This window comes from Heterodontus francisci, chromosome 22 (assembly GCF_036365525.1).
Source record: "Heterodontus francisci isolate sHetFra1 chromosome 22, sHetFra1.hap1, whole genome shotgun sequence".
NCBI classification, from domain to species: Eukaryota; Metazoa; Chordata; class Chondrichthyes; order Heterodontiformes; family Heterodontidae; genus Heterodontus; species Heterodontus francisci.
Genome location: NC_090392.1, coordinates 58613924 through 58638254, shown reverse-complemented (window position 1 = coordinate 58638254; position 24331 = coordinate 58613924). Strand labels below are relative to the sequence as shown.

The window sequence follows — 24331 nt, the reverse complement described above, 5'->3', positions numbered from 1 at the left end:
TCCACCATCTCTAATTTAAATTCCTAAAACTGTACTTTCAAAATGTGAGAGAAATTCCAGTGCAAGGATGATGCAGTATTAAACTCAAGCTGTGACATGGGCGGAATAGGAGAGGGCAGAGAGTTGGGATTATCAATCATTCCAAAGCCAGCTATGGCAGAGATTAATTGCAGAGAAAAACTCCTTACAAATTGTGCCTTAAATCCAAATTCTCCCTCCCACTGCAACCTTTCTCACACTAACCACCCAGGAAAGCTGCCTTATCTGTAATCATGAATCAAATGATAAATTAAGGGCATTCTGTACTTTGGGTACCAGAGCAGATACTTTACTCCCAGAAGCATGACCATGATTCAGACACAGTTACCAGTCAGCTGATGAAACATGTTTTAAGGAACATACTTCAAAGTTAAGGTTTACCAAATACAGGCAGCGAAACAGATAGCCTAACAGAAATTTCCATGCTTTCAGAAAGCATGCTGAAGTGGGTACCTGATCATTTACATTACGTTCTACTCATGTAACGCAAAGAGAGAAGTTTAAACAGAGACGTTATTGCAGGAGGGAGCTAAGGGACAATTATACCCTTTCGATTTCCATGCCTAGAGTGAGGACAAAAATCTGTGAAATTCGTTTTTTGCAATAAATAGCATATAATATTCATAAATGTATTGTGTATTTACCCAAGTACTTCATGTAAAGCTCCCGAATTTGAATGTATTTTTCTGTGTAGTCTCCTGCTTCGGACAAAGGTGCATCGTAATCTAGCGTACAGGAGAAAAATTAAGCCGGAAGAAGAAATATCAACCGACAGGTTCGACATTTTTCTGTACTTAAAATAAACCACAAGTGAAATCTGACCTTGGTCAGTTACTTCCAAAATAATAATAATTGAGGCTAAATAATGCAACATAGAGCTCAACTATAGTATTATGAAATGCAACTATAAACCACCCATTTGACTGAAAAAAGAAAAGGACCCACAATCAAAATCTAGAAATAATCAGTTTGGGAATGGAGTGCACCTCAAACATCAAAAAAGACAATGGCCGCAATTTTACGTTGGGCGGGAGGCCCCACCCACCAGCCAAAAAGTAGGGGGCGAGCCTGCCTCTGCTGGTCCTAGGGAGCCACACCATGACTTTATGCCTCCCAGGCCGTTAACTGAACTTGGACAGGACTTCCACCTATCTGAGGCAGCGAGTCCTGCCTCCAAGAGCTGCCAATCAGTGGGCCAGCAGCTCTCAGTTCCAGCAGCGCCACTGGGAGCAATAGCCACTGCTGGGACTGCACCCAGCCAACAGCAGGATCGTGAACGTCGGCCCCGGAAGAGGCCAGGCCCTGGGGCGAGGCAAGGGGGGATTGGGGGAGATGACTATTTCAGTGGGGGCAGGTGCGGTCCTCCATGGGGCACAGGTTACCCAATCAGGAGGGCATCCCACCCCCCTACCTGCTCGCAAGGCGGCCACCAGATTACGGCCGCTGGCAAAATACCAGCGGAGACAGGAGGAGGCCTTTAAGTGGCAGTTAACTGGTTACTTAAGGGCCTTGATTGGCCTGGGGTGGGTGGGCTGTTTGTCACTGCTGATAAAATTGCAGTGGGGCAGGAAAGCGCCAGGAATGGCACCCCCACCCCCACCCCCCCCCCCCCCCCCCCCCCCCACACTCAATTTTATGAGCCCCACTCACCAGCCCGCTCCTGTGGAGGGAGCATAAAATTCCATCAGATTTGCAAAAGATAATTCTATGCATTCGTGCCTGAATTTTGCGCAACCCTGATTTACACCGCACCACCATTGGTGGCTGTCCCTAGATCCGAAAGTCCGGAATTCCCTCCCTAAACCTCTGTCTGTCTCTCCTCCTTTAAGGCACTTAAAACCTACCACTTTGGCCAAGCTTTTGGTCACCTGTTCTAACAGCTCCTTATTCAGTATCAAATTTTGTTTGATAACACTTCTGCAAAGCACTTTTGGATGCAAGTTGTAGCTGAAAGAATATGCTTTTAACGGTTCAGGTCTGAAAACGGGCTCAGGAGACCTGAAGACCTACTCCAACAACTTCCTTGGCAAGGTCCATCTGACATTCTCCTAATCAGGCACCAGCATCTTTCCCATTCATGGATAATGCTGGTATTTGGATGCAAATTTGGATGCACTGACCAGTGTGTTCAAGTGCAGGAGCCAGCACGATAAAGAACACTGACCCAGACCCAAGTACTGAATAGCTTGCTGCAGATGAACCCAACAAATGAATGAGTCTTTTCCATCGAGAGACTAAACATGGCAAGATTCCCAATATAATCTCAAATTTGTGCCTCTCAAGATAAACAATCTCTCTTTCATGCCAAATTCAAATGTTCATTTTGCTCCCATGTTCTTTCATTCAAGAGCTATTATAGTCATTTTTCATTTCTCTCATGCCTTTTTCACAGGCTGACTGAACTGATATTTCATTATCTCACCTTTTTCTATCTGTTTATTAAATCGGTTTATGGCCAAACATATCAGCTGCCTCTGTTATAGCAGTTAGTGTTTCTGTGCACTAATCTTCTGTCTGCTGTTCTCGTTCCCTTCTCTGTTTTGCTCACTACATTAAAGGGGTTCTCCTACCAACTATAAGAGGTCTGAATAGATACATTCCAAAGGGAGGACCCATCATCTGTGGTTAACTAAAAAAGTTAAAGATAGTATCAAACTTAAAGAAAAAATATATAATTGCACAAAGACAGGTCAGAAAATTGGACAGAATATAAAAAACAGCAAAGGACGACTTAAAGATTAATAAGGAGGGAAAAATGAGAGAGAGAGAAAGCTGGCTAGAAATATAAAAACAGATAGTAAAAGTTTCTATAGATATTTAAAAAGGGGGTCAGTTAGCTCAGTTGGCTAGACGGCTAGTGTATAATACAGAAAGATGTCAGCAGCACGGGTTCAATCCCCGTACCAGCTGCGGTAGTTCATGGAGGCCAGCCTCCTCGCCTCATGCTTGAAGAGTGGTGACCCTCAAGCTATATATCACCAACTGTCTCTCTAATGGGGAGAGATGCCTATGGCCCATTGGGACAATGGCTACAGCAAGCAAGATATTTAAAAGAGAGTTAACAAAGTGAGCACTGGTCCTATAGAAAGTGAGTCTGGGGGCAAGAAATAAGGGAAAATAAGGAGATGGCAGATGAATTGAACAGGTATGCTGCATCGGTCTTCACCATAGAGGATACAAGTAACATCCCAGAAATAGCTGTAAATCAGGAAATGGGAGGGAGAGGGGAATTCAAGAAAAGTACAAATCACCAGGGAAGTGGTACAGAGCAAATTGTTGGAGCTGCGGGCTGACAAGTCCCCGGGTCCTGCTAGACTTCATCCTAGGGTCTTAAAAGAAGTGGCTAGTGAGATAGTTGATGCGTTGGTTTTGATTTTCCAAAATTCCCGAGATTTGGAGAAGATTCCATTAGATTAAAAAACAGCCAATGTAATTCCTTTATTCAAAAATGGAGGGAGAGAGAAAGCAGGAAATTACAGGCTCGTTAGCTTAACATATGTAATAAGGAAAATGTTAGAAGCTATTGTTAAAGTCATCATAGCAGGGCACTTAGAAAAATCCAAGGTAATCAGGTAGAGACAACATGGTTGAGACAGGGAAATCATGTTTAACCAATTTATTGGAATTCTTTGAAGTAGTAACATGTGCTGTGGATATAGGGGAACCGGTGGATGTACTGTACGTAGAATTCCAGAAGGCATTTGATAAGGTGCCACATCAAAGGTTATTGTGGAAAATGAAAGTTCTTGGTGTAGGGGGCAATATTTTGGCATGGATGGAAGATTGGTTAGCTAACAGGAAACAGAGTAGGCATAAATGGGTCATTTTCTGGTTGGCAGGATTTAACAAGTGGTGTGCTGGGGCCTCAACTTCTTACAATTTATATAAATGACTTCGATAAAGGGACCCAGTTTGCTGATGACACAAAGATAGGTAGGCAAGTAAATTGTGAAGAGGACATAAAGAGGCTACAAAGGGATGTAGATAGGTTAAGTGAGTGGGCAAATATTTGGCAAATGGAGTATAATGTGGGAAAATGTGAAATTGTCCATTTTGGCAGGGAGAATAAAAAAAGCATATTATCTAAATGGTGACATATTGCAGAACTCTGAGATGCACAGCAATCTGGGTATCCTAGTGCATGAATCGCAAAAGCAGGTACAAGCAAGTAATTAGGAAAGCTGATAGAATATCATTTATAGCGAGGGGCACTGAATACAAAAGTAGGTAGGTTACGCTTAAGTTCTACAGGGCATTGGTGAGACCACATCTCGAATACTGTGTACAGTATTGGTCTCCTTAGTTAAGGAAGGATGTAAATGCATTGGAAGCAGGTCAGAGTAGGTTTACTAGACTAATACCTGGAATGGGCAGGTTGTCTTGTGAGGAAAGGTTGGACAGGCCGAGCTTGTATCCGCTGGAGTTTAGAAGAACAGGCAACTTGATTGAAAAATAAGATTCTGAGGGGTCTTGACATGGTGGATTTGGAGAGGATGCTTCCTCTTGCAGGACAATCTAGAACTAGGGGTCACTATTTAAAAATAAGGGATCACCCAGTTACGACAGGAGATGAGAAATGTTTTCTCTCCGAGGGTCGCGAGTTCTTGCAATTCTCTTTCTCAAAAGGCAGTGGAAGCAGAGTCTCTGAATATTTTTAAGGCAGAGGTAGAAAGATTCTTGATAAGCAAGGGGGTGAAAGGTTATTGGGGGTAGGCGAGAATGTGGAGTTGAGGTTACAATCAGATCAGCTATGATCTTATTGAATGGTGGAGCAGGCTCGAGGGGCCAAGTGGGCTACTCCTGCTCCTAATTCGTATACTCTGTTGTTTGTTCGTATGAAAGATCTCCGTCGAAGACAATTTTACTTTTTACAGATGGTAATGTACCTGCTGTGTTTTTCCAGCATTTTCTGTTTTTTTAGTTTAGATTCCTATAGAGGACAGTGAAGTCACATGACATTTGACCACAAAACTATCATGCAACCTATGTATGGTCAAATGGATTTCAGGCACTTTGTCAGAGAATGTGATCAATTCCAACAATTTTTTTTAAACTAATACTTTAGAGTCTACTTTGCTCTGACAGTGCACTGCTTAAATGTACCTGTGTAAAATGTATTTGTTACTACTTAATTTAACACAATCATATATGACTACCAAAATAGTATACAAAGGAAGTTTACACAAACTCATTCAGCAATGTACTACCTGAACAAATTAAATTCTTTCCCGTTATCCAGCTTTACTTAATATTTCCACCTGTGCATTCATTGGGTACACACAGGGTACTTGATTCGCAGTTATTTTGCTTTCACATTCTTAGGACAGGCCTCACCTGCTCGGCGAGTTGCCAAATGCACTTCCCAACGTGATCCTGACCCCTACAGGTCAGGAAAGGTATCAGGTTTGACTGCACTGATCGTAATAGTAACAGATGCTTAAAAAGCATGTAGTAACTTTTGTTTCCGTTGCAGACACATCTGCAAATGGTTTCTGGCTGTCTGATTTCCCCATTAAGGCTGATTGAAAAAGTAGCCCTGCTCCAACAACGATTATATGGAGAAACTGCAACTAATTTGACAGTACTTGCCTGCTCTGCATCCAGCTCTAAAGCAGAACAGGATGCCTCCCAAAATGAACAGTTACCAAACAGTGGAGGGAATATAGCAACACCTCAAGTGTACTCACCATAGCTAGTGACATCAGCAATATAGGTGCCAAAGTCCTGAGCACCATTCATAAAGCCAAAGTTAGTTCCTCCGTGAAACATGTAGAGATTGATAGAAACACCCTTGTTTAAAAGTGCCGCAATGGTATTCAAAATTCCTGCAGAAGAAATTAACTGTGACTTCTTCATGGAGTGAGATAGAGAAGAAATACATCTGTCAAGACCCAAACACAGTCTGTTCCTAAAGTACATAACGACTTTGCTATACGTATAGCCACAAGTAAAGAAAACTTAGAAAAACATAGACTGATCTACTGACGTACAAGGCTTACATTTGTTTGGAAAATAATACAGGCAGATTAAAGCTTGTATTATTGATAGCAGATCCAACCTTACCTCTTTCTATTGTAACCATGCTCACCTTTCCCCATTTTATCTATAATACCATGATCGATGCTCCTCTTAAACTTTTCTCATTTATTCCTCCAAGATTCATTGCATGTCTGCGCCCTCTAAATCATTCTTTCCCAGGTGTTTAAAACCATGCAATTGCTTCCCTTCATCATTCTTCCACTTCTCCCACAATCTACAGGTTTCAAACGCATAAATCTTGGTGTCACCTAACCACTACTTCTTGCAGATAGGGTTACTACAATGACTGGATATTTGGCCAAGCAGCACTGCCAGCAGTCATCTTTTATCTTGCAGTAAGTACTTGCTGATCCTTGAAAATATCTCTAAACTACAGTTCAAGACTCATGTGACAAAAAAATTGTGAGAAGCAAATTAAGCGTTTGTTGGTAACTAGAGTGCATCAATTTAAGATCTTCAACACAAAAATGAAGGGAGAGATAGGGAGATTTTTTTTAATCAGAGAGTTATTAGGACATGGATTGTCTGACCAGAAATAGTTGGGGACAGCAGAATCCATAAAAGCTTTTGAAAGGGAAGGAAATAAATATTTGATCAATTATTTTAAAGACTGCAGGGAAAGAGCAGAGAAATAGATGTAGAACTCCGAGTCAGCACAGGCATGATGGGTCGAAAGGTCTCCTTCGCTGCTGTAAAATGCTATTTAAAAGATTTTCCTTTAAAAATAAAAACTATTCCCCAATAAGGCAACTTGTTGAGGTAGTAAGTGGCTAACTTAGAGAGTCAGGTTCAGTTTCTGTTTTATCCTAAGCCCACTCCAGAGGCTTGAGCACATACTGCAGGCTGACACTTCAGGGGAATACTGAGGGAGCGCTGCAATGGCAGTGTGCTGTCTTTGGATCAGACGTTAAACCAGTCTCCTCTCTCAGGTGGATATAAAAAGATTCCATGGTACTATTTTGAAGAAGAGCAAGGAAGTTTATCCCAGTGTCCTGGTCAATATTTATCCCTCAACCAACATCACTAACAGATTATCCAGTCATATGACATTGTGGGAGCTTGCTATGCACAAATTGGCTGTCTTGTTTCCTACATTACAACAGTATATCCACTTGAAATGTGTTATTGGCTGCGAAGTTATTTGTGACTGCCTGTGGTCATGAAAGACACTATAATAAATGCAAGTTCTTTCCTTTGTTTCTTTTATGCCCATATCATTGGAAAGTCTAAAAGTGTTTCACACAATTAATTACTATGCAAGAGAAGTGACTCTTGTTGGACATTTGCTTACACTCAGCTGATCTCAGTTAGGGCAGCTATATTTGTCCTAGTGTTTGAGAATTCCACTAGGATATAGTAATTCATCAGTGCTACAAAGGTTTGGGTAAAATCTCATTGTCTTCATGTTCTTGGCAAGTTGATGGTAGACTGTAAAATAAGAATTTTTCACAAGAGGGAGCCAAGAGCCAATTTCACACATTTTAATTTCCATGATTAGCTTGCAATCTCCCAACATTATTACCAGACAAAGATTTGGATGGGCTTTATTGTTATGAGAAATTAGTTAACAAAACTCATGAAAATAAAATCCAAGCTAAACAGTGAATTGCTCTCAGCAACTCCAACTTTCACAATATTTACAACAGATAACTGAGGGGGCAGAATAAATCATTTTCTAAAATGAGAACAATGAAATGAGGAAAAGGAGACAAACTGAATTACAAGAAAAGCTCAAACAAATGCACATACCTTCCCGATAGATGTGATGATGGCTTCCCCAGTGATCAAACCAGCCACTCCAGTACTCCATTACCATCTGAGGTTTGCCAGGCTAGAAAGGGAGGGAAAAAGACTGGGGACATTATAGTGAAGTAATATTGAAACACAGGAGCCCGCTCGTAAGTTATAACACACACAGGCAGAATTTTGAGTGGGTCGAGGGGGGAGAAGACAGAGACAGAGAATGAATGAGCATCAGCACAAGAGATTTACTGGCAACTGCCCAGAGATTGTAACTTTCTGCTTCCACAATTATTAACATTCAATCTTCTTCCCCTTTCTCTCTTCTTGAAGGTGCTAACTCTCTGGTGAGCTGTGTTTCCATAATGCTGACTGCTCAGTGATGCTTCATCCACTAGACAACGTAAACATTAAATACTGGCACATGGACACATTATTTGGCTGCGGAAGTCATCACAGCCAAACCCAAACCTGTTTACAGTGGAAATTCACATATCCACACACAGGCACACATGCACCCCTGGCTAGCGATAAATCGCAGATTTTGTTTTTTAACCCTTTCCAGCACAAGGCTCTGATGCTAACAATAGCATCCCTACCATTTCCTGGCTAAGATCAAGGCAAACCAAAAATTCACGATGGAGGTTCTAGGTTCTGTAGTCTAATATTGTTCCGAGCTACTGATTCCTTGATTGTTGAGAAGCTCAGAGGCTGAACTGCTAAAGCCTCTACTCACGAAAGGTTGCTTCGGAGCTACAAATGTTCTCAATCAAGATTTGGAAACATTTATTGGCAGAAAATCACAATTTGACAATATCTAAACACTTAGAGTGGATTGGTTTCACATCTGCATTTAAAAAAAAAATTCAGTACATCAGGATGTATGGTTTCATACAGATTTTAATTTCAAGGAATTTGTATATCCTAAATAGACAAGAGAAGAAAATGTGGAATAACAAAATGTAATTCCACCACCAAATGTCCACAGATCACGACCATCCATGGGCCTCTTCCTATCCATTTGATCTCCTGCTGCCTTCAAGATAAAATCAAGCAACACTTCAAAAAACACTTGAAAAACAGGACTGTCCAGGCAGACCCATTGTGTCAGCCTGCTCCTGCCCCAATGAACCTATTTCTTCCTATCTTGACTCTATCTTTTCTCCACTGGTCCAGTCTCTTCCCACCTACATCCGTGACTCTTCTGACGCCCTACGTCATTTTGACAATTTCCAGTTTCCTGGCCCCAACCGCCTCATCTTCACTATGGACGTCCAATCTCTCGACACCTCCATCCCCCACCAGGACAGTTTGAGGACTCTCCGCTTCTTCCTTGAACAGAGTCCCAACCAGTCCCCACCCACCACCACCACCCTCCTCTGCCTGACTGAACTTGTTCTCACATTGAACAACTTGTCCTTCAACTCCACTCACTTCCTTCAAGTACAAGATGTTGCTATGGGTACCCGCATGGGTCCTAGTTTTGCCTGTCTTTTTGTGTGATATGTCGAACATTCCTTGTTCCAGTCCTACTTAGGCCCCCTCCCCCAACTCTTTTTCCAGTACATTGATGACTGTATCGGTGCTGTTTCCTGCTCCCGCCCTGAACTGGAAAATGTTATCAACTTTGCTTCTAATTTCCACCCTTCTCTCACCTTTACATGGTCCATCTCCGACACTTCCCTTCCTCGATTTCTCTGTCTCCATCTCTGGGGATAGGCTGTCTACTAATATCCATTATAAACTCACCGACTCCCTCAGCTACCTCGACTACACTTCACACCCTGCCTCCTGTAAGGACTCCATCCCATTCTCCCAGTTTCTCCATCTCCGACACATCAGCTTTGATGATGCTATCTTCCATGACAGCGCTTCCGATAGGTCTTCCTTTTTCCGCAAACAAGGATTCCACCCCACTGTGGTTGACAGGGCCCTCAACCGTGTCCAGGCCATTTCCCGCACCTCTACCCTCACCCCTTCCCCTCCCTCCCAGAACCGTGACAGGGTTCCCCTTGTCCTCACTTCCCACCCCATCAGCCTCCATATCCAAAGGATCATCCTCCACCATTTCCGCCACCTCCAGCGCGATGCCACTACCAAACACATCTTCCCCTCCCTTCCCGTCAGCATTCCGAAGGGATCGTTCCCTCCGTGACACCTGGTCCACTCCTCCATTACCCCCACCACCTCATTCCCTTCCCACGGCACCTTCCCATGCAATCGCAGGTGGTGTAATACCTGCCCATTTACCTCCTCTCTCCTCACTGCCCAAGGCTTCAGACACTCCTTTCAGGTGAAGCAGCGATTTACTTGTACTTCTTTCAATGTAGTATGCTGTATTCGCTGCTCACAATGTAGTCTCTTCTACATTGGGGAGATCAAACGCAGACTGGGTGACCACTTTGCAGAACACCTCCGCTCAGTCTGCAAGCAGGACCCTGAGCTTCCAGTTGCTTGCCATTTCGACACTCCCCCCTGCTCTCATGCTCACACCTCTGTCCTGGGATTGCTGCAGTGTTCCAGTGAACATCAATGCAAGCTCAAGGAACAGCATCTCATTTACCGATTAGGCACACTACAGCCTGCCGGACTGAACACGTAATACAATAATTTCAGAGCATGACGGGCCCCCCATTTTACTTTTATTTTTAGTTATTTTTTTTATTTTTCCTTTTTAAAAATTTTTTTTGTGTCTATTTTATTTTATTTCAGCTTAGTTTGTTCAGTTTGCTTACCCACTGTTTTTTTCATGTTTGTACTTGCGGCTGTTCAATTTTCAGTCCGTTAACACCCTTTCTGTACTAATGCTTTGTCTTTCAACACACCATTACCATATCTTTGCTCCATGACCTTCTGGTCAGCTATTCTGTGACCTTGTCCTATCTACACCTCCTTTGTTATCTCTTGCCCCACCCCCACTTTACTTGCTTATAACCTTTGACATTTCTAATATTTGCCAGTTCTGAAGAAGGGTCACTGACCTGAAACGTTAACTCTGCTTCTCTTTCCACAGATGCTGCCAGACCTGCTGAGTGTTTCCAGCATTTCTTGTTCTAATTACTTAAAAAACATCTATCTAAATACTTCAGCCTTCACCAGTTGCCTACCTCAGCAAGTATTTCCATAGTCTCAGAAGTGCAGAAATTATGTTCCACAAAACATTAAATCATTTGAGATTGACAGTTATTTGTACAATCCCCAATCTCCATCCTTACTCTGATATTCACTCTACTCCTTTATAAAGGTGTTGAACATAAAATACTTTTGATCCCAAGTAACGTTTGAGGCTCATTAATTTTATACTTATTGTCTATAGGTCTGTATCCACAGTCCAAACTGGATAGCCTGGCTGCATCAATGTTAACTATTCCTTAAATAATTTTAAAACCTTATGCCATATTTCCTGCCTGTCTGTGATCATTCTTCCCATGCTTCGCTAAATGATTTCCAACACATCAAACTGTTTGGGATTGTAGGGTGCCAAATATTTTCTGAATGTGGTCACACTAATGGGTTATAACCAGTTTTAACATGATCTAACACTTTTACATTACAATGTAACTGTTGTATCCTGCTTATAGTACAACACATACACATTTTTTGGATGACAGCTGTTGATGGTGATTCTGCTTTTCACATTTGGAGCTTCTCTAGACCCACCTTTTGTTCCTTTACTTGCCCCATTATTATCTCTTTTTGTTTTTCACTTTCATCCCTTTTGTCATTAATCGCTCCTGCCTTCCACCCTATCACAGACCTTCCCCTTCTGTGCTTTCCTCCCCTCCCCCTTTCCCTGCCTAACTTAAAAACTGTTACATTGCCAAATACTTCCAGTTCTGACAAAGGGTCACCAAACTGAAAAGTTAACACTCTCTCTCTCTCCATCGACGCACTAAAATGTTCAACTTTGCTACTGGTACTCAGAACTTTCTGCCGCACTTCAGTGACTCCCTGAAAAGCACTGAACTGCAGAGTTACCAGGAGCTGCAGCTGGAAAGCTGAAATTTTACATCTCAGTGTTCCTGAGCTTAGAAACAGTCAAGTTGCCTGACTATGCCTTTATTCTTTTTAACAATGAAAGAGAGAAAAACTACAAGTTCTGAGTTAAGGACATTGTAGAAGCTTGCCACGAATGAGTATTTTCACCAAATGAATGAGAATATATAAAAATCTTACTTGCAGACTTTTCAGAAGCCTTTGTCCAGAATCCAGCTTCTGAAAGTTGATAGTTGGCAAAGCTGTAAGTGTATCAAAATAGATTAGCAATCCAACATATTCACACAAACAAGAAATTTACTTTTACACCTAACTTTACAGGTTAATAATACAATGTATTGGAAAACTTTTCCTTGTGTAAGGGAGGATAACACTAGAGTCTAGAGTGTAAGAGTGTAAGACTTAAGAATAAGAAATGCCATTTGGACCAATAAAGCTCATTTTCTTGCACCCCAACTCCTTCATGAGAACACCTAGCTGCATTCTGAACATCACAAACCTCCTCTTCCGCCCACCACCACTGTCCAACACCAAAATTGGCACTTATCTCAGTGCTTTCAATTTGGTGGATAAGGACCCACATGTTCTATTACTTGGGTAATCCTATAAAAAGTGGTAGCATGCCTGGACAAAGCCAAGCCAATTCAACTGAGCCACCTGAATACAGATGTTTACTGTGTTATGGCTTAGTAATGCCATATGCTTTTTGCAACGCTAGTCGGTTGCATCTGAAAGAAGCTTTCCTAGTTTTTGTGCCTGATCAAAATTAATTGAAGCTGCTTCATACATAACTGCAGAAGTAGGAGTTTTATTTTAACTTGTATTCCCTGCGCAATAATTATTAAAATTGTCAAGAAATCATTTATCTCCCTAATCCCCAAGATACTACATACCTCCTGCGATTGATCCTTTACTTAATCCGTCTTTGTTGTCAGAAGTCATGAATAATTCCACTATCCCTCTGTTCAACAGGGCCTTTCAGGATTAAAACAAAAATCACTTTGGGTCTGTTTATTCAAACTGCCAACAAGGATCTCAAATATGTGGCCTGCACAATACATACCATGTGGATAAATCACTATCAACTTCAGTGGTTAGAACCACAGAACCACAGAAAAATTACAGCACAGAAGGAGGCCATTCAGCCCATCGTGTTCGTGCCATGGTTTTAGGGAAGAAACACACATATTGCTGGAGGCTCACATTTGGTCTTTGAGAACATACATAACAGTTAGTGATGCGTAATGCTTCAACATTTGTAATGGCTGGATGTACAATTGGTGAGTGAAGTCACCGGAACCAAATTTAGGCAGGCTGTGCACAACCACCTCACATACTGCTGCAGCATAACCAATACAAGGAAATGTTTAAATTCCACGTTCAAACAAACATTTAGCATTAGCAGGGAAACAGCTGTTCCAACAGGTCATCAGTAACATTAACAGTCCAGGGACCTTCGGAATATGGTGAATGGACTCTTGCACATGTAAACACGCAGGCACGGAACCACATTATCCTTGGTCAGGCAGCTATGGGACGTCAGCCATATCAGGAAAATTCACCAATCCCAGCAGGTCGGAGAATCAGCACAAGGCTGCAGCGACTATACTTCCAACCTGCGCTTCCTATGAGCATGGCTCTCCTGCTGGAGCTCAAATTCATAAATCTACTCATTTCAACCATAAACTTGATAAACAGAAATGACAATGTGCAACAGCAATAAATGAATGCTTAGCACACCTGCTTTACATCACTTTGCTCAGTATTTCAAGCGCTCATCTATTTATTATGTTCAAGCTAATGAAGGAGTTCTTCACGGTGGCAAAATTTGCTCCGATCTCATGACACAAATGTCACACAAGTACTGAGTATCCTGTAGCATACACATGTTATAATAGTTCAATATTGCATCAGAGTGGTAGGATACAGATTTGTTCCCCATATAGCAAAATCCAAGATGCCGAGTAGAAGCTTGGAGCCATAATGATACAAAGGGTGAGAAGATATCTCAAACCTCCTCTCCTTAGTACAGTCCACTTTTTCAGCCTGGCATCACAAAGACAAGTACAGATGAGGAAAGTCATCTGTCTCATGGAGCTCATCCTTCTGCAGAAACCTATGGTTTGCTCTTCCCAGCATCCAACTATCTCTCCAGGGAGTCCAGAGCTTTTTCCTCCACTGTTCTGCTCAGGAGACCATTCCAGGTATTGATCACTCATTATCTGAAGAAGTACTTCCTAAGATCAGTCCAGAATATGGCCTTTGTATAATTTATTTTAATTATTTTAATTTATACAAAGCTATTAAAAGCTAAGAGAAAATGCAAAGCCACTGACCCCAAATTCGGTTACTGTAGGAGGCTGTGTAGTCTTGCTAGAAGCTTTTCCAGGGTGTAATTAGTAGAGGCCTAGGATAAGATCACACACCACCTGCCACCACCACCCCCCTCCCCTCCCCTCACCTGTTCATCCAAAGAATGTTCTTGAATGGACAGAGAGTGAGGAGCAAGAATTAAAATTACATTACGTTACATTATTTTCATTCACATAGATAAATAACACATTACCTCATACACAAAACCCATGTACTTCGGATCTTTGGCGTAGCCACCATATTCATTTTCTACTTGTACAGCAATGATTGGGCCTCCTTCTTTGTACTACAAATCAAGGAAACAGGATTGGAAGCTATTTCAATGATTAAAACTCACTTTTATCATTCCCATTATTTTTCCTTTCCCCTTCCGTCAATTGCCTCCACTCCTGGAAGTGTTGCCATCTTATGGGGTACAGTGCCATGTTATGGGCACCATCCAATACTTCATCCAAGTGGCTGCTCTTCAACTGTGAGCTTAGATAGGGAGCATCAACAATCTACAAATCTGCTACCAAGTCTGATCTCGCCAGCGCCAAACAATTTACTTTTTTTATTCTCAATGTCCAAGCATTGCAGATGAGGGCAGCATTTATTGCCCATTTCCAGTTTCCCTGAGAATGCGATGGTGGACCTTCTTCTTGAAAGAATAGTGGTTGGATACAACTGAATGCTTGCTTAGACTACCACATTTATGTGGGACTGGAGTTACATGTAGGCCAGACCAGGTAAGGACAGTAGGTTTCCTTTCCTAAAGGACATTAGAAAATCAGTTTGATTTTTATAACGTAAAGCAACCTCAAAGGATTTCACATTGGTAGAATCAAAGAATTGGATTCCAAGCCAAAGGAGACGACATTAGGAAGTGTGATCAAAAGCTTGGTCAAAGAGATGGGTTTTACGGAGGGTCTTACATGAAAAGAGAAGGTGGAGAGGGTGAGGGACACAACACTAGCAGCAAGACTTGCTGGATATCAACCAGGAATGGTAAAAGATGGAAAATCAGCCCTAAAATCATGCGGGAATGAATGATATCTTCACAAGGCTTCTGCCTTAGTACAGTTAACTTTAAGAAAGCCAGTATTTGGCATAATCCTGGGGGGGATGAGCAGATTAGTGATGTACATCTTTTCCATTTAAAGATATTTTATGTTGATGACTAACAGGTTGCACATTGCAAATATCTGAATCAGAACAAACGCTGGTTGCTAGAGTGTTAGTTTGCCAAGTGCAAACAATAAAAGGAAATGGGGGAACCTTACCAAGTACTGCAAAATTAACATTTCTTAGAGACACGGCTGTACATATCAAGAATTAATGAACTGCTCAGGCTCACCTGAAAGGGAATAACTTTAGGAATCAGTTCATCAAAAAAATCATCAACCGCATCAGTAAACCCGAAGTAAGTCGTGCGCAGTTTCATGTTCTTGTCTCTCAGCAACCAACTGCGGGGGCGGGGGGGGGGGGGGGCAGGGGAGAAAACACAACACATTTAGTGGAATTAATTAATCCCCTAAAATAAATAGTTTCCTGTACCCAATGCTCATTTCTCCTCAGTGTTAGTACTTTTATAAATGAAGAACATATTCCCCTGTATCAATCAACAGGAAAAAAAAAACTGGATATTCCTGCCTTATAATTTGGAGTGTTGGCTGTCACTGTCCTGTAAAATATTTCACTAGTGCGAAAATATTAATGGTCAAGAAATTACTAAAAGTCTAGATTTTCTTCTACTCTGGAAAAAGGATTTTTTTTGACTCAGTTTTTAATGACCAGGGCTGACCACAATGCTCTTACAGTCATTGTTGTTAAGGCTTCTGTTAGTAGCAACATAGCCCACTACAATACAGCTAAATAAAGAAAAGATCTGTTTACTGCAGCTATATTCCAGCAGGGAGACGGTAGCGCAATGGTAATGTCACTGAACTAATAATTCAGAGGCCCAGGCTAATGCCCTGAGGACTTGAATTCAAAACCCACCATGGTAGCTGGTGGAATTGAAATCTTGAGTTGAAAGCTAGTCTCAGTAATGGTGCCTTTAAACTATCAATTGTTATAAAAACCCATCTGGTTCACTAATGGCCTTCAGGAAGGAAATCTGCTGTACTTACCTGGTCTGGTCTACAGGTGACTCCAGACACACAGAAATGCGGTTGACTTTTAACTGCCTAACAAATGCTGACCTTGCCAGCAATGCCCACATCCCATAAAATAATAAAAAAATTTGAATAAGAATTTTCTTACCCTACACTAGTTGAACAAATTCAGGATGTGAGTGGTGTATGCGGTATAGAATGCGTGTAAGCATCTGATCACAACTAGTCACAGGCAATGTGCCCACTAAGCTGCGCAGGTATGCAGCCACACAGCAGCCTGGAAGATACAGTGATAAATACCACATTTACAAATATATTCAAAAGGGATCGTACATTGAAAAAACTGGCCACGCACAACAACTAAATTTTAAAGGGAGCATGGTCGTGGCTATCAATTCTGCACTCAACCTAGATTTCAATGCACCTGTAAACCATGTGTAGACTCACTGCATATGGACACATACTCTCAAGGTGTCGCAATAACTACCAAACTACATGACTATATGTGGAAATTACAGGGATTTATTTACATGTGCAAAACATTGACTGGAGCTGAACTATATGAGGTGAAATTCCACCATGTTTTATTTACACTACTTTAACACATTTGTGCAAAGTTCTCTTGTCCACTATAGAAGTAACAACGTTGCTATAACAGTGAGCAGAAGACCTTCACATGAAATCATTAACAAATGCAGTGCAAATTAGTTAAAGCCCCACCCTATATAGGAGTAACCTCAGTCGATTTCAAATCTAGAGGATACTACGTCCAGCTGAAAGCAAGTCAACAGAAAAAGATCAGAATTGTATATACTGATTTAAAAGCTTACTAGGAAAGCAATAAACCTATATATTAATAATCTTACATCGATGTGCACAAACATGAAAAAAAAAGTGGGTTTCATGTTTGTGTTTGGGGCCAGGGCTGTTCATTTTACTGTCAATTGACACCCTCTCTGTACTAACACTTTGTCTTTCACCACACCATTAACATACCATTTGCCTTTGTTCCATGACCTTCTCTGTGACCTTGTCCTATCAACACCTCTTTTGTTTTTTAGAATTAGAACATTACAGCGCAGTACAGGCCCTTCGGCCCTCGATGTTGCGCCGACCTGTGAAACCATCTGACCTACACTATTCCATTTTCATCCATATGTCTATCCAATGACCACTTAAATGCCCTTAAAGTTGGCGAGTCTACTACTGTTGCAGGCAGGGCGTTCCACGCCCCTACTACTCTCTGAGTAAAGAAACTACCTCTAACATCTCTCCTATATCTATCACCCCTCAACTGAAAGCTATGTCCCCTCGTGTTTGCCATCACCATCCGAGGAAAAAGACTCTCACTATCCACCCTATCTAACCCACTGATTATCTTATATGTCTCTATTAAGTTATCTCTTGTCCCACCCCCGCTTTACTTGCTTAAAACCTTTTACATTCCTAATTTGTCAGTTCTGAAGAAGGGTCACTGACCTGAAACATTAACTGTGCTTCTCTCTCCACAGATGCTGCCAGATCTGGGGAGGCGGTGGCGTACTGGTACTGTCACTGGACTAGTAACCCAGAGACCCAGGTATTGCTCTGGGGACATGGTTTCGAATCCCACCACAGCAGAAGGTGGAATTTGAATTCAATTAATAAATCTGGAATTTAAAGCTAGTCTAATGGCCATGAAACCATTGTTGATTGTTATAAGAACCCATTTGGTTCACTAATGTCCTTTAGGGAAGGAAATCTGCTGTCCTTACCTGGTCTGGCTGACATGTGACTCCAGACCCACAGCAATGTGGTTAACTTTTACATGCCCTCTGAAATGGCCTAGCAAGCCACTCAGTTCAAGGGCATTTAGGGATGGGCAATAAATGCTGGCCCGGCCTGCGACGCCCACATCCCATGAAAAAATATTTTTAAAAAATGAGTATTTCCAGCATTTCTTGTTTTTATTTCAGATTTCCAGCATCTGCAGTATTTTGCTTTTATTTGATTAAAACAATGCATTTTCTCCCATCCCAAGCTGAACCATGTAACAGTTCCACCCTACATACTCAATAATTTAATATGGTTATCATCTGCTTTCAATGTATCACAAACATCATTTATAGACCAGAATTTAACTTCTTGTAATAATCTTGGGCACTACTTCGACTTCTTTTAAGGTTTCCCTATGTAAATAAAAGTATAAATAGAATATAATTAATTGTAGAACATCTTTATCAAACAGGCACCAAAAGGAGGAAAATCTTTTGACGCCAGCCATGTCATCGTTGTGAAATCCTGAATTCTTTCTGCTCAAATTAACCAACTCCTCTTCTGAATCTCAAAGTTACAACTCATCTTATCCCGGCTCCCACAGTGAGATGCTCTATAGCTTTCTCTGCAATGGTCTTTACTAGGGTTTTTAACAGTGTTTTAAAAAGCAAGGTTTTCTTTGCTAGTTTAGTGAATACATTTTAGGAGGGAAGCATGATCCAGCACAGCTGGACAAACACTGCTATTTTCCATTAACCCTGCTGGCTTATTCATATCCACATTTTGTGAAGATTAGCATGCAGAGTCCCTACATTTCTATGCAGTACACAATCTGTGGTATTTTCTAAAGCATTAATACAGAGAGAAATTTTAATTATAGCAACTTAAGCTTTGCTTTCTCAGCTTACGAGGTCATTTGAGCCCATCATTATATTCTTATCTTTTAACACACTATAGCCTATTTTTAGACCTAACTCTAAGCAAGGACGGTATCCACACTGACGGCTAGAAACATAAACACATTTTCAGCAATGTGAGCAAAGACTCTGTAGATATTGCTGCATTAAGTTTCACCTTCAGTCTGGATGATTTGAAACACAGATTTTCTATAGTTATGATTCCTGCTGCATTTACCTGGGTAAACCGCCAAGATCCAACTCCGAGCAGATATATGGTCCTGGACGTAAAATGACCCATAAATCCAAATCACTGGCCAGTCTGAGATATGCCCTGCGACACAAAATAATATTACAGTAAGTTCAACTTTTGAGCAAAGTGAACTTGTGGTATCTTTCGAGATGAACTCTAAATCCTGCACTCACCGGTGGTTTTTTATCCTTGGGCTCTTAAGAGTATCTAAATTCTCTCAGCTCAGGTAAGTGGGATATGTCCATATGGGGACAGAGTATGTACTTTATATTGGACAAATAAAAGCAATTAATGTTTTCTACAATACATCAGGGCCTAAATTTCAAAAGTACTTAATTTGCTATGATGTGCTTTGGCACATCCTGAGATCACAAAAGGCACTATAAAAATAGACATTTTTTCTTCTCTGTGGATTCCTTAGTAGTTTTGGTTTGGAGGTAGTTAAGCATGGTGTTGGTTTTCCATGGGTGTCAGATACCTAGCTGACCAAAAATAATAGTCATACAGAAATCATATGTGCAGTGCTATACAGAAAATTGGACAGTTCCAAAGAGATCAAATAAAGTACAATAAGCAAATCAGATATTCTAATAATAAAATCAAATCCAGTGTTACAAATAAATTTGAATATACTAAAAAAAACACTTTAGAAAGTGCGTACGTATATTTAAATTTTGCACGAATGCTATTGCACTGTGTCCATTCGCAAATCCGACATAAGTGTTTGGCCAAACATGACTTCAGAACACAACCAACCATTTATAACTATAACTGTAATATAACAGGAAGTGTGCATGCATATTAATGGAAGCCTGATGCCTAGTTGATTTAAGATGAGGAATGTTCCACAGAATTAGGCGAGTGGCAGGTTTGACTGCCAGTCTGAGCTAACCTCACTCGAGATGGTGGTTGGGGCAGTAAAACGGAACTCAGTAGCCTCGGGTGGACCCTTGCTGGAAATGCATATGGAGGTTGGATGAGGACAGGGACAGAATTGTCTTATTATATTTCCTGTGGTCATACAGTTTGCAGACATTCACTACTGAGGTTTACATATGAAAGATGATCCATCAGAAGTTGACTGATGTCCAGAAAAATAAATCAATGCTTTTGAGAGAGGAGATGAGGAGTAAAAAACCAACAAGAATCAAAGTGTTAAAAACAGCAACAGCTACTTACACAAGATCAAGATTATCCTTAAAATTATATATTCCCTTCTGTGGTTCATGGAGATTCCATGGTACATACCTGTAATGAGAACACAGATACTGATAATGTATATAAAACAGCAAGAAACGCTCAGTAGAACATCCATGCAGTCAAACTACACATTTGATGCTACCATATTCTCAAGCTCAAAATGCTCCAAAGCCCATTCCCAGCAGTGGACAAGAACTGCAAAACAGTGCTTCCTAAGCTTAAGCCAGGTCTTTGCATGTGGGTCTACTTCAGAATCTACCAATCTTAAAAGTTCTTTAGAGAATACCAGCCACAAAGCTTTCCAAAGTTTCCTGAAATTTCAACACAACAACTTCTGTGGGAACAGAAAATTAGCAGAGAAAAATTGGCAAAGTGACAATGACAGAAACTAACATATATATAGAATCATTACTTACGTTGTTAAAGTGTTCAAACCTAAAGCTTTCATCTTCAACATGCGGTCAGTCCAGTACGCCCGTGGAACACGAAAGTAGTGCATCGAGCCACCTAGGATGAGAAACTTATTTCCCTCCAACTGGAAATATTCCCTGTCTGCCTGCAATCCCAATTTTCTGCTGTTCATTCTTGTCGGAGTGAGTGGTATCCAACGGAACCTAGAAGCAGATGAAAAGTGTCTTAGTGCAAAGTATAATCGTAGCTGAGCAAGGCATTTACGGAGTAGACACATGCTGAGTTCACCTACGAGACCATAAGTGCCAGAAAACTTTAGCACAGATAAGCTAAGATAGGCCAAAATGCCTATTCCTCTCCCATATCTCTCCTGTGATTTACTGGTGTTTAGTCATCATATGGCCGAAAGATTGGACTGGGGTGGGGGAGGGGGGGGGGGGGGGGAAGGGGCGGAGGGTGGTTGGGAGAGTCAAAGGCTTACAAAACAAAGACATTTATCCATTTTACTACCATCACAATCATCTTTCTAAAGGCAATTGTTAGAAAACTATTGCAGACACCCTGCAAATTGTGCATAGCTCAGCACCAACACACTTCAATCTAAATGTGTGCTGAGCTAAACAGTTTTTTTCACTAGCATTACAAAAAGTACACCATATTGCACTTAAAAACAAGTACGTGTACATCTGGTGATCTCTATAATACTCGATATTTCTAAAGGCTTCAAAAGTTTTCTCCATTACATCATTGCTGCACTTAGTTAAAAGACTATGCTAACTGCAGCCTCAAATTGTCAATTTTCAAAATAACCAAATATGCTCTATTTGTTTTAGAATCTCTATTCCTCTTGACAACTGGTGTCCTTTAGATTCCTAACATACTTCCTCATTCATTTAACTTCATATAAATTGAGCTACAGAACAGTCTCAATTCTGAGATTTTTACAATCTACGAAAACGTGCACGATTTCAATTAGCATGTTGGTTACTGTCGGTTGAAAGCCTTTTTTTGTCCCTCCCAGTGCCTCATGTTAGTTGATTTACCAAGAAATCGTGAACTGCTGGCAAGAAAATAATCTGATGTTCAGATTGTCACTCTTGAGAGTGAGAGTCATAGAGAGTTATATGCATTTGTGAATTTACTAATTCTTCTAATGCATCAATCTTACTACTCAAAATGCTTTTGTATTTGCAGTCATTGCAAAACCTACAACATTCGACCCTCTGTGATGTTAATGCGGATCATATATTCTAAACATAGATCCAGACCCTTATGAAGTAATCAAGATCACAACAGCTAAGCATGGGTTCAGTTCTTTGTGGAGTAGTCACCATATCACACATTCATCAGGTCCCTATGGTGATGTAGTGGATCAAAATACATGGGGGAAATTTTACATAAACTTTTAAGAGTCCACATTTGGCAGGGAGGGATAAATGGGCCTGAAATGGGGACTGAATTAAGTCTGTGTGCGTCCTTTTCCAATTATCCCCGTCGTCTAATACAGCTTCACTCAAAGATTAGACTTTGCCTTTACTCTCAATCTTTAACACTACAAGAGGTTGACAAGTAATTAAATGTTACAGATATTAGCGGACAAACAGTTGCATGACATCGCTAATATTTTAATATAAGCATTTACCAGTTTATTTAAATTGGTTAAGTCTCCTGCTAAAATAACAAATGAATATCACACAAATGCATTCATCCATTAGTATGACCAATGATCTCTAGGCATATTAATGATTGCGATATATTGCATATTGTACACACAAAATTATTCCTGCAATTTTTCCTCAATTTCCCATGCTTCTCAGAGTTTTGGCATTCACTGCTTTAACAAATCACCACCACTTATACTAATGAAGATTAGAGATCCATGACCCCAATGTTAAGGGTGAGCTTGGAGCAACTTTACATTAATATGATGTGGAGTCCATTAGCATAGAAGTTATCCCAAGGCACTTTAGAGAGGAAATAAAGGAACAAAACACCAAGCGAAGATGGAGAGTTCAAAGAGATGATCGCAAGCTTGGTCAAAAAGATGAGAATTCTTTTTTTAGATGAGGTAGAGTTTTAAGTGAAGAAGTGAAGGGTTTCTGGAAGAGAGTGTGAAGGCATATGGCACTAATGGTGCCAAAAGGAAAGGGGATGAGAACACAAGATTTGAGCACTCTATTGGCTTGTTGACATGGCCCAATCGAATGAAAGGCATCCGATAATGTAGTCACTAGGATCATGACTGCATACTGTACAGTGCATAAATTTCCCATTACCGAGAGGCCTTGAATGAGGAAGACCTCTCATAGGCAACATCAAGACAAAAAAAATAAATTGAAGATAACCTGTAGGAAACGTTTGTGCCTTTCTCATACAGGAGACCTTCTCTATATTTCCACACTTGGATACTGCAGAGACAGTCCTGTCTGGGCCTTGCCCCTTCCATCATAATTGCTTGTATAACCTATAAACACTTCTCCATCCGTAACTCACCAAGCTCCCATTCAAAAAACTTCCAAACTTTAACAAGAACAATGCCTGCACGCACTTCATTAGTTTCTAATTAAAATTATGGTGGCAAAGAGAGCTGAAATTATTTCTTACAACCATGCTTCCTCTAAGTATCAGTATATGAAGTATGTATGCTAAACTCTACTCTTGTGCTTCTTTAGGTGCTAGCTCAGTAGCAAGAGGGTATGAAGTGGCTGGTTGCTGTGTTGCAATAGGAGCATCCTGAAACTGAGGTGGTCCTTGGTTCTAAGCACCAAAGGTCCTAGATAGACCGACTGCAGGCGGTGGCCCTTCTCCTGCTTTATGGGCAACCAGGCCCTGCTTTCTTTCTTCTACACTTGTAGGCATTGAACAGGACCATTACATGCAGCCATGTTGAGAGAAAGCACCATCACCTCTGACCATTCCTGCAATGCCACTGGTGTTAGGTTCTAACTCAACATGGCTACTGATCTTGAGAAAGCAGAACTATTGTTCCCAGAGATGGTGAAGCCCAGAATGATGCTTGGCAATAACCCAGCTCCAGTCTTTTGGGAGGTCAGAAGAGGCAGCCATCTCCATTCTGACACCCGGGCTTCTATGATAAAAGTAAAAACAGAAAATGCTTGAAATGCTCAGCAGGTCAGGCAGCATCCATGAAGAGAGAAACAGAGTTTCTGTTTCAGGGTAATGATCTTTTGAGGTCACAGACCTGAAACGTTAACTCGGTTTCAGTCTCCATGGATGCTGCCTGACCTGCTATTTCCAGCATTTTCTGTTTTTATTTCACATTTCTAGCATCTGCAGTTTTTCGCTCTTCTGTGCTAGAAGTCTGGATATTGAAGGGTGTAGACTCCATCATGGACTGCAGAGATGTAAATTCATTTTCCAGTGCCTTTCACAGCCTACTTGTGGGCTCCTCCAGCTGAGCTACCACCTACAGCATATTGCCTGCCATGGGCACAAATGCCTGCACCAACATTCTGCTCTGGCTCATTCTCCAACTCCTTGGCTTGGATATCTCCAAGGTAACGACTGACATG

At 41.1% G+C, this 24331-nt stretch overlaps 1 protein-coding gene across 1 annotated transcript in view; it reads right to left on the bottom strand.

Moving 5' to 3' along the window:
- The window catches only part of LOC137381382 (beta-galactosidase-1-like protein 2), a 75426-nt gene that overhangs the window by 28995 nt on the left and 22100 nt on the right, over positions 1–24331 (bottom strand). Inside the window, exons 2-11 of the mRNA XM_068053886.1 lie at positions 20804–21001; positions 20367–20435; positions 19173–19268; positions 15524–15632; positions 14381–14473; positions 12708–12789; positions 11995–12056; positions 7828–7909; positions 5727–5864; positions 684–764 (exon numbers count right to left, since the gene is read on the bottom strand). Coding sequence (XP_067909987.1) covers positions 684–764; positions 5727–5864; positions 7828–7909; positions 11995–12056; positions 12708–12789; positions 14381–14473; positions 15524–15632; positions 19173–19268; positions 20367–20435; positions 20804–21001 — 1010 coding nt within the window. The remainder of the gene's footprint in view (positions 1–683; positions 765–5726; positions 5865–7827; positions 7910–11994; positions 12057–12707; positions 12790–14380; positions 14474–15523; positions 15633–19172; positions 19269–20366; positions 20436–20803; positions 21002–24331) is intronic.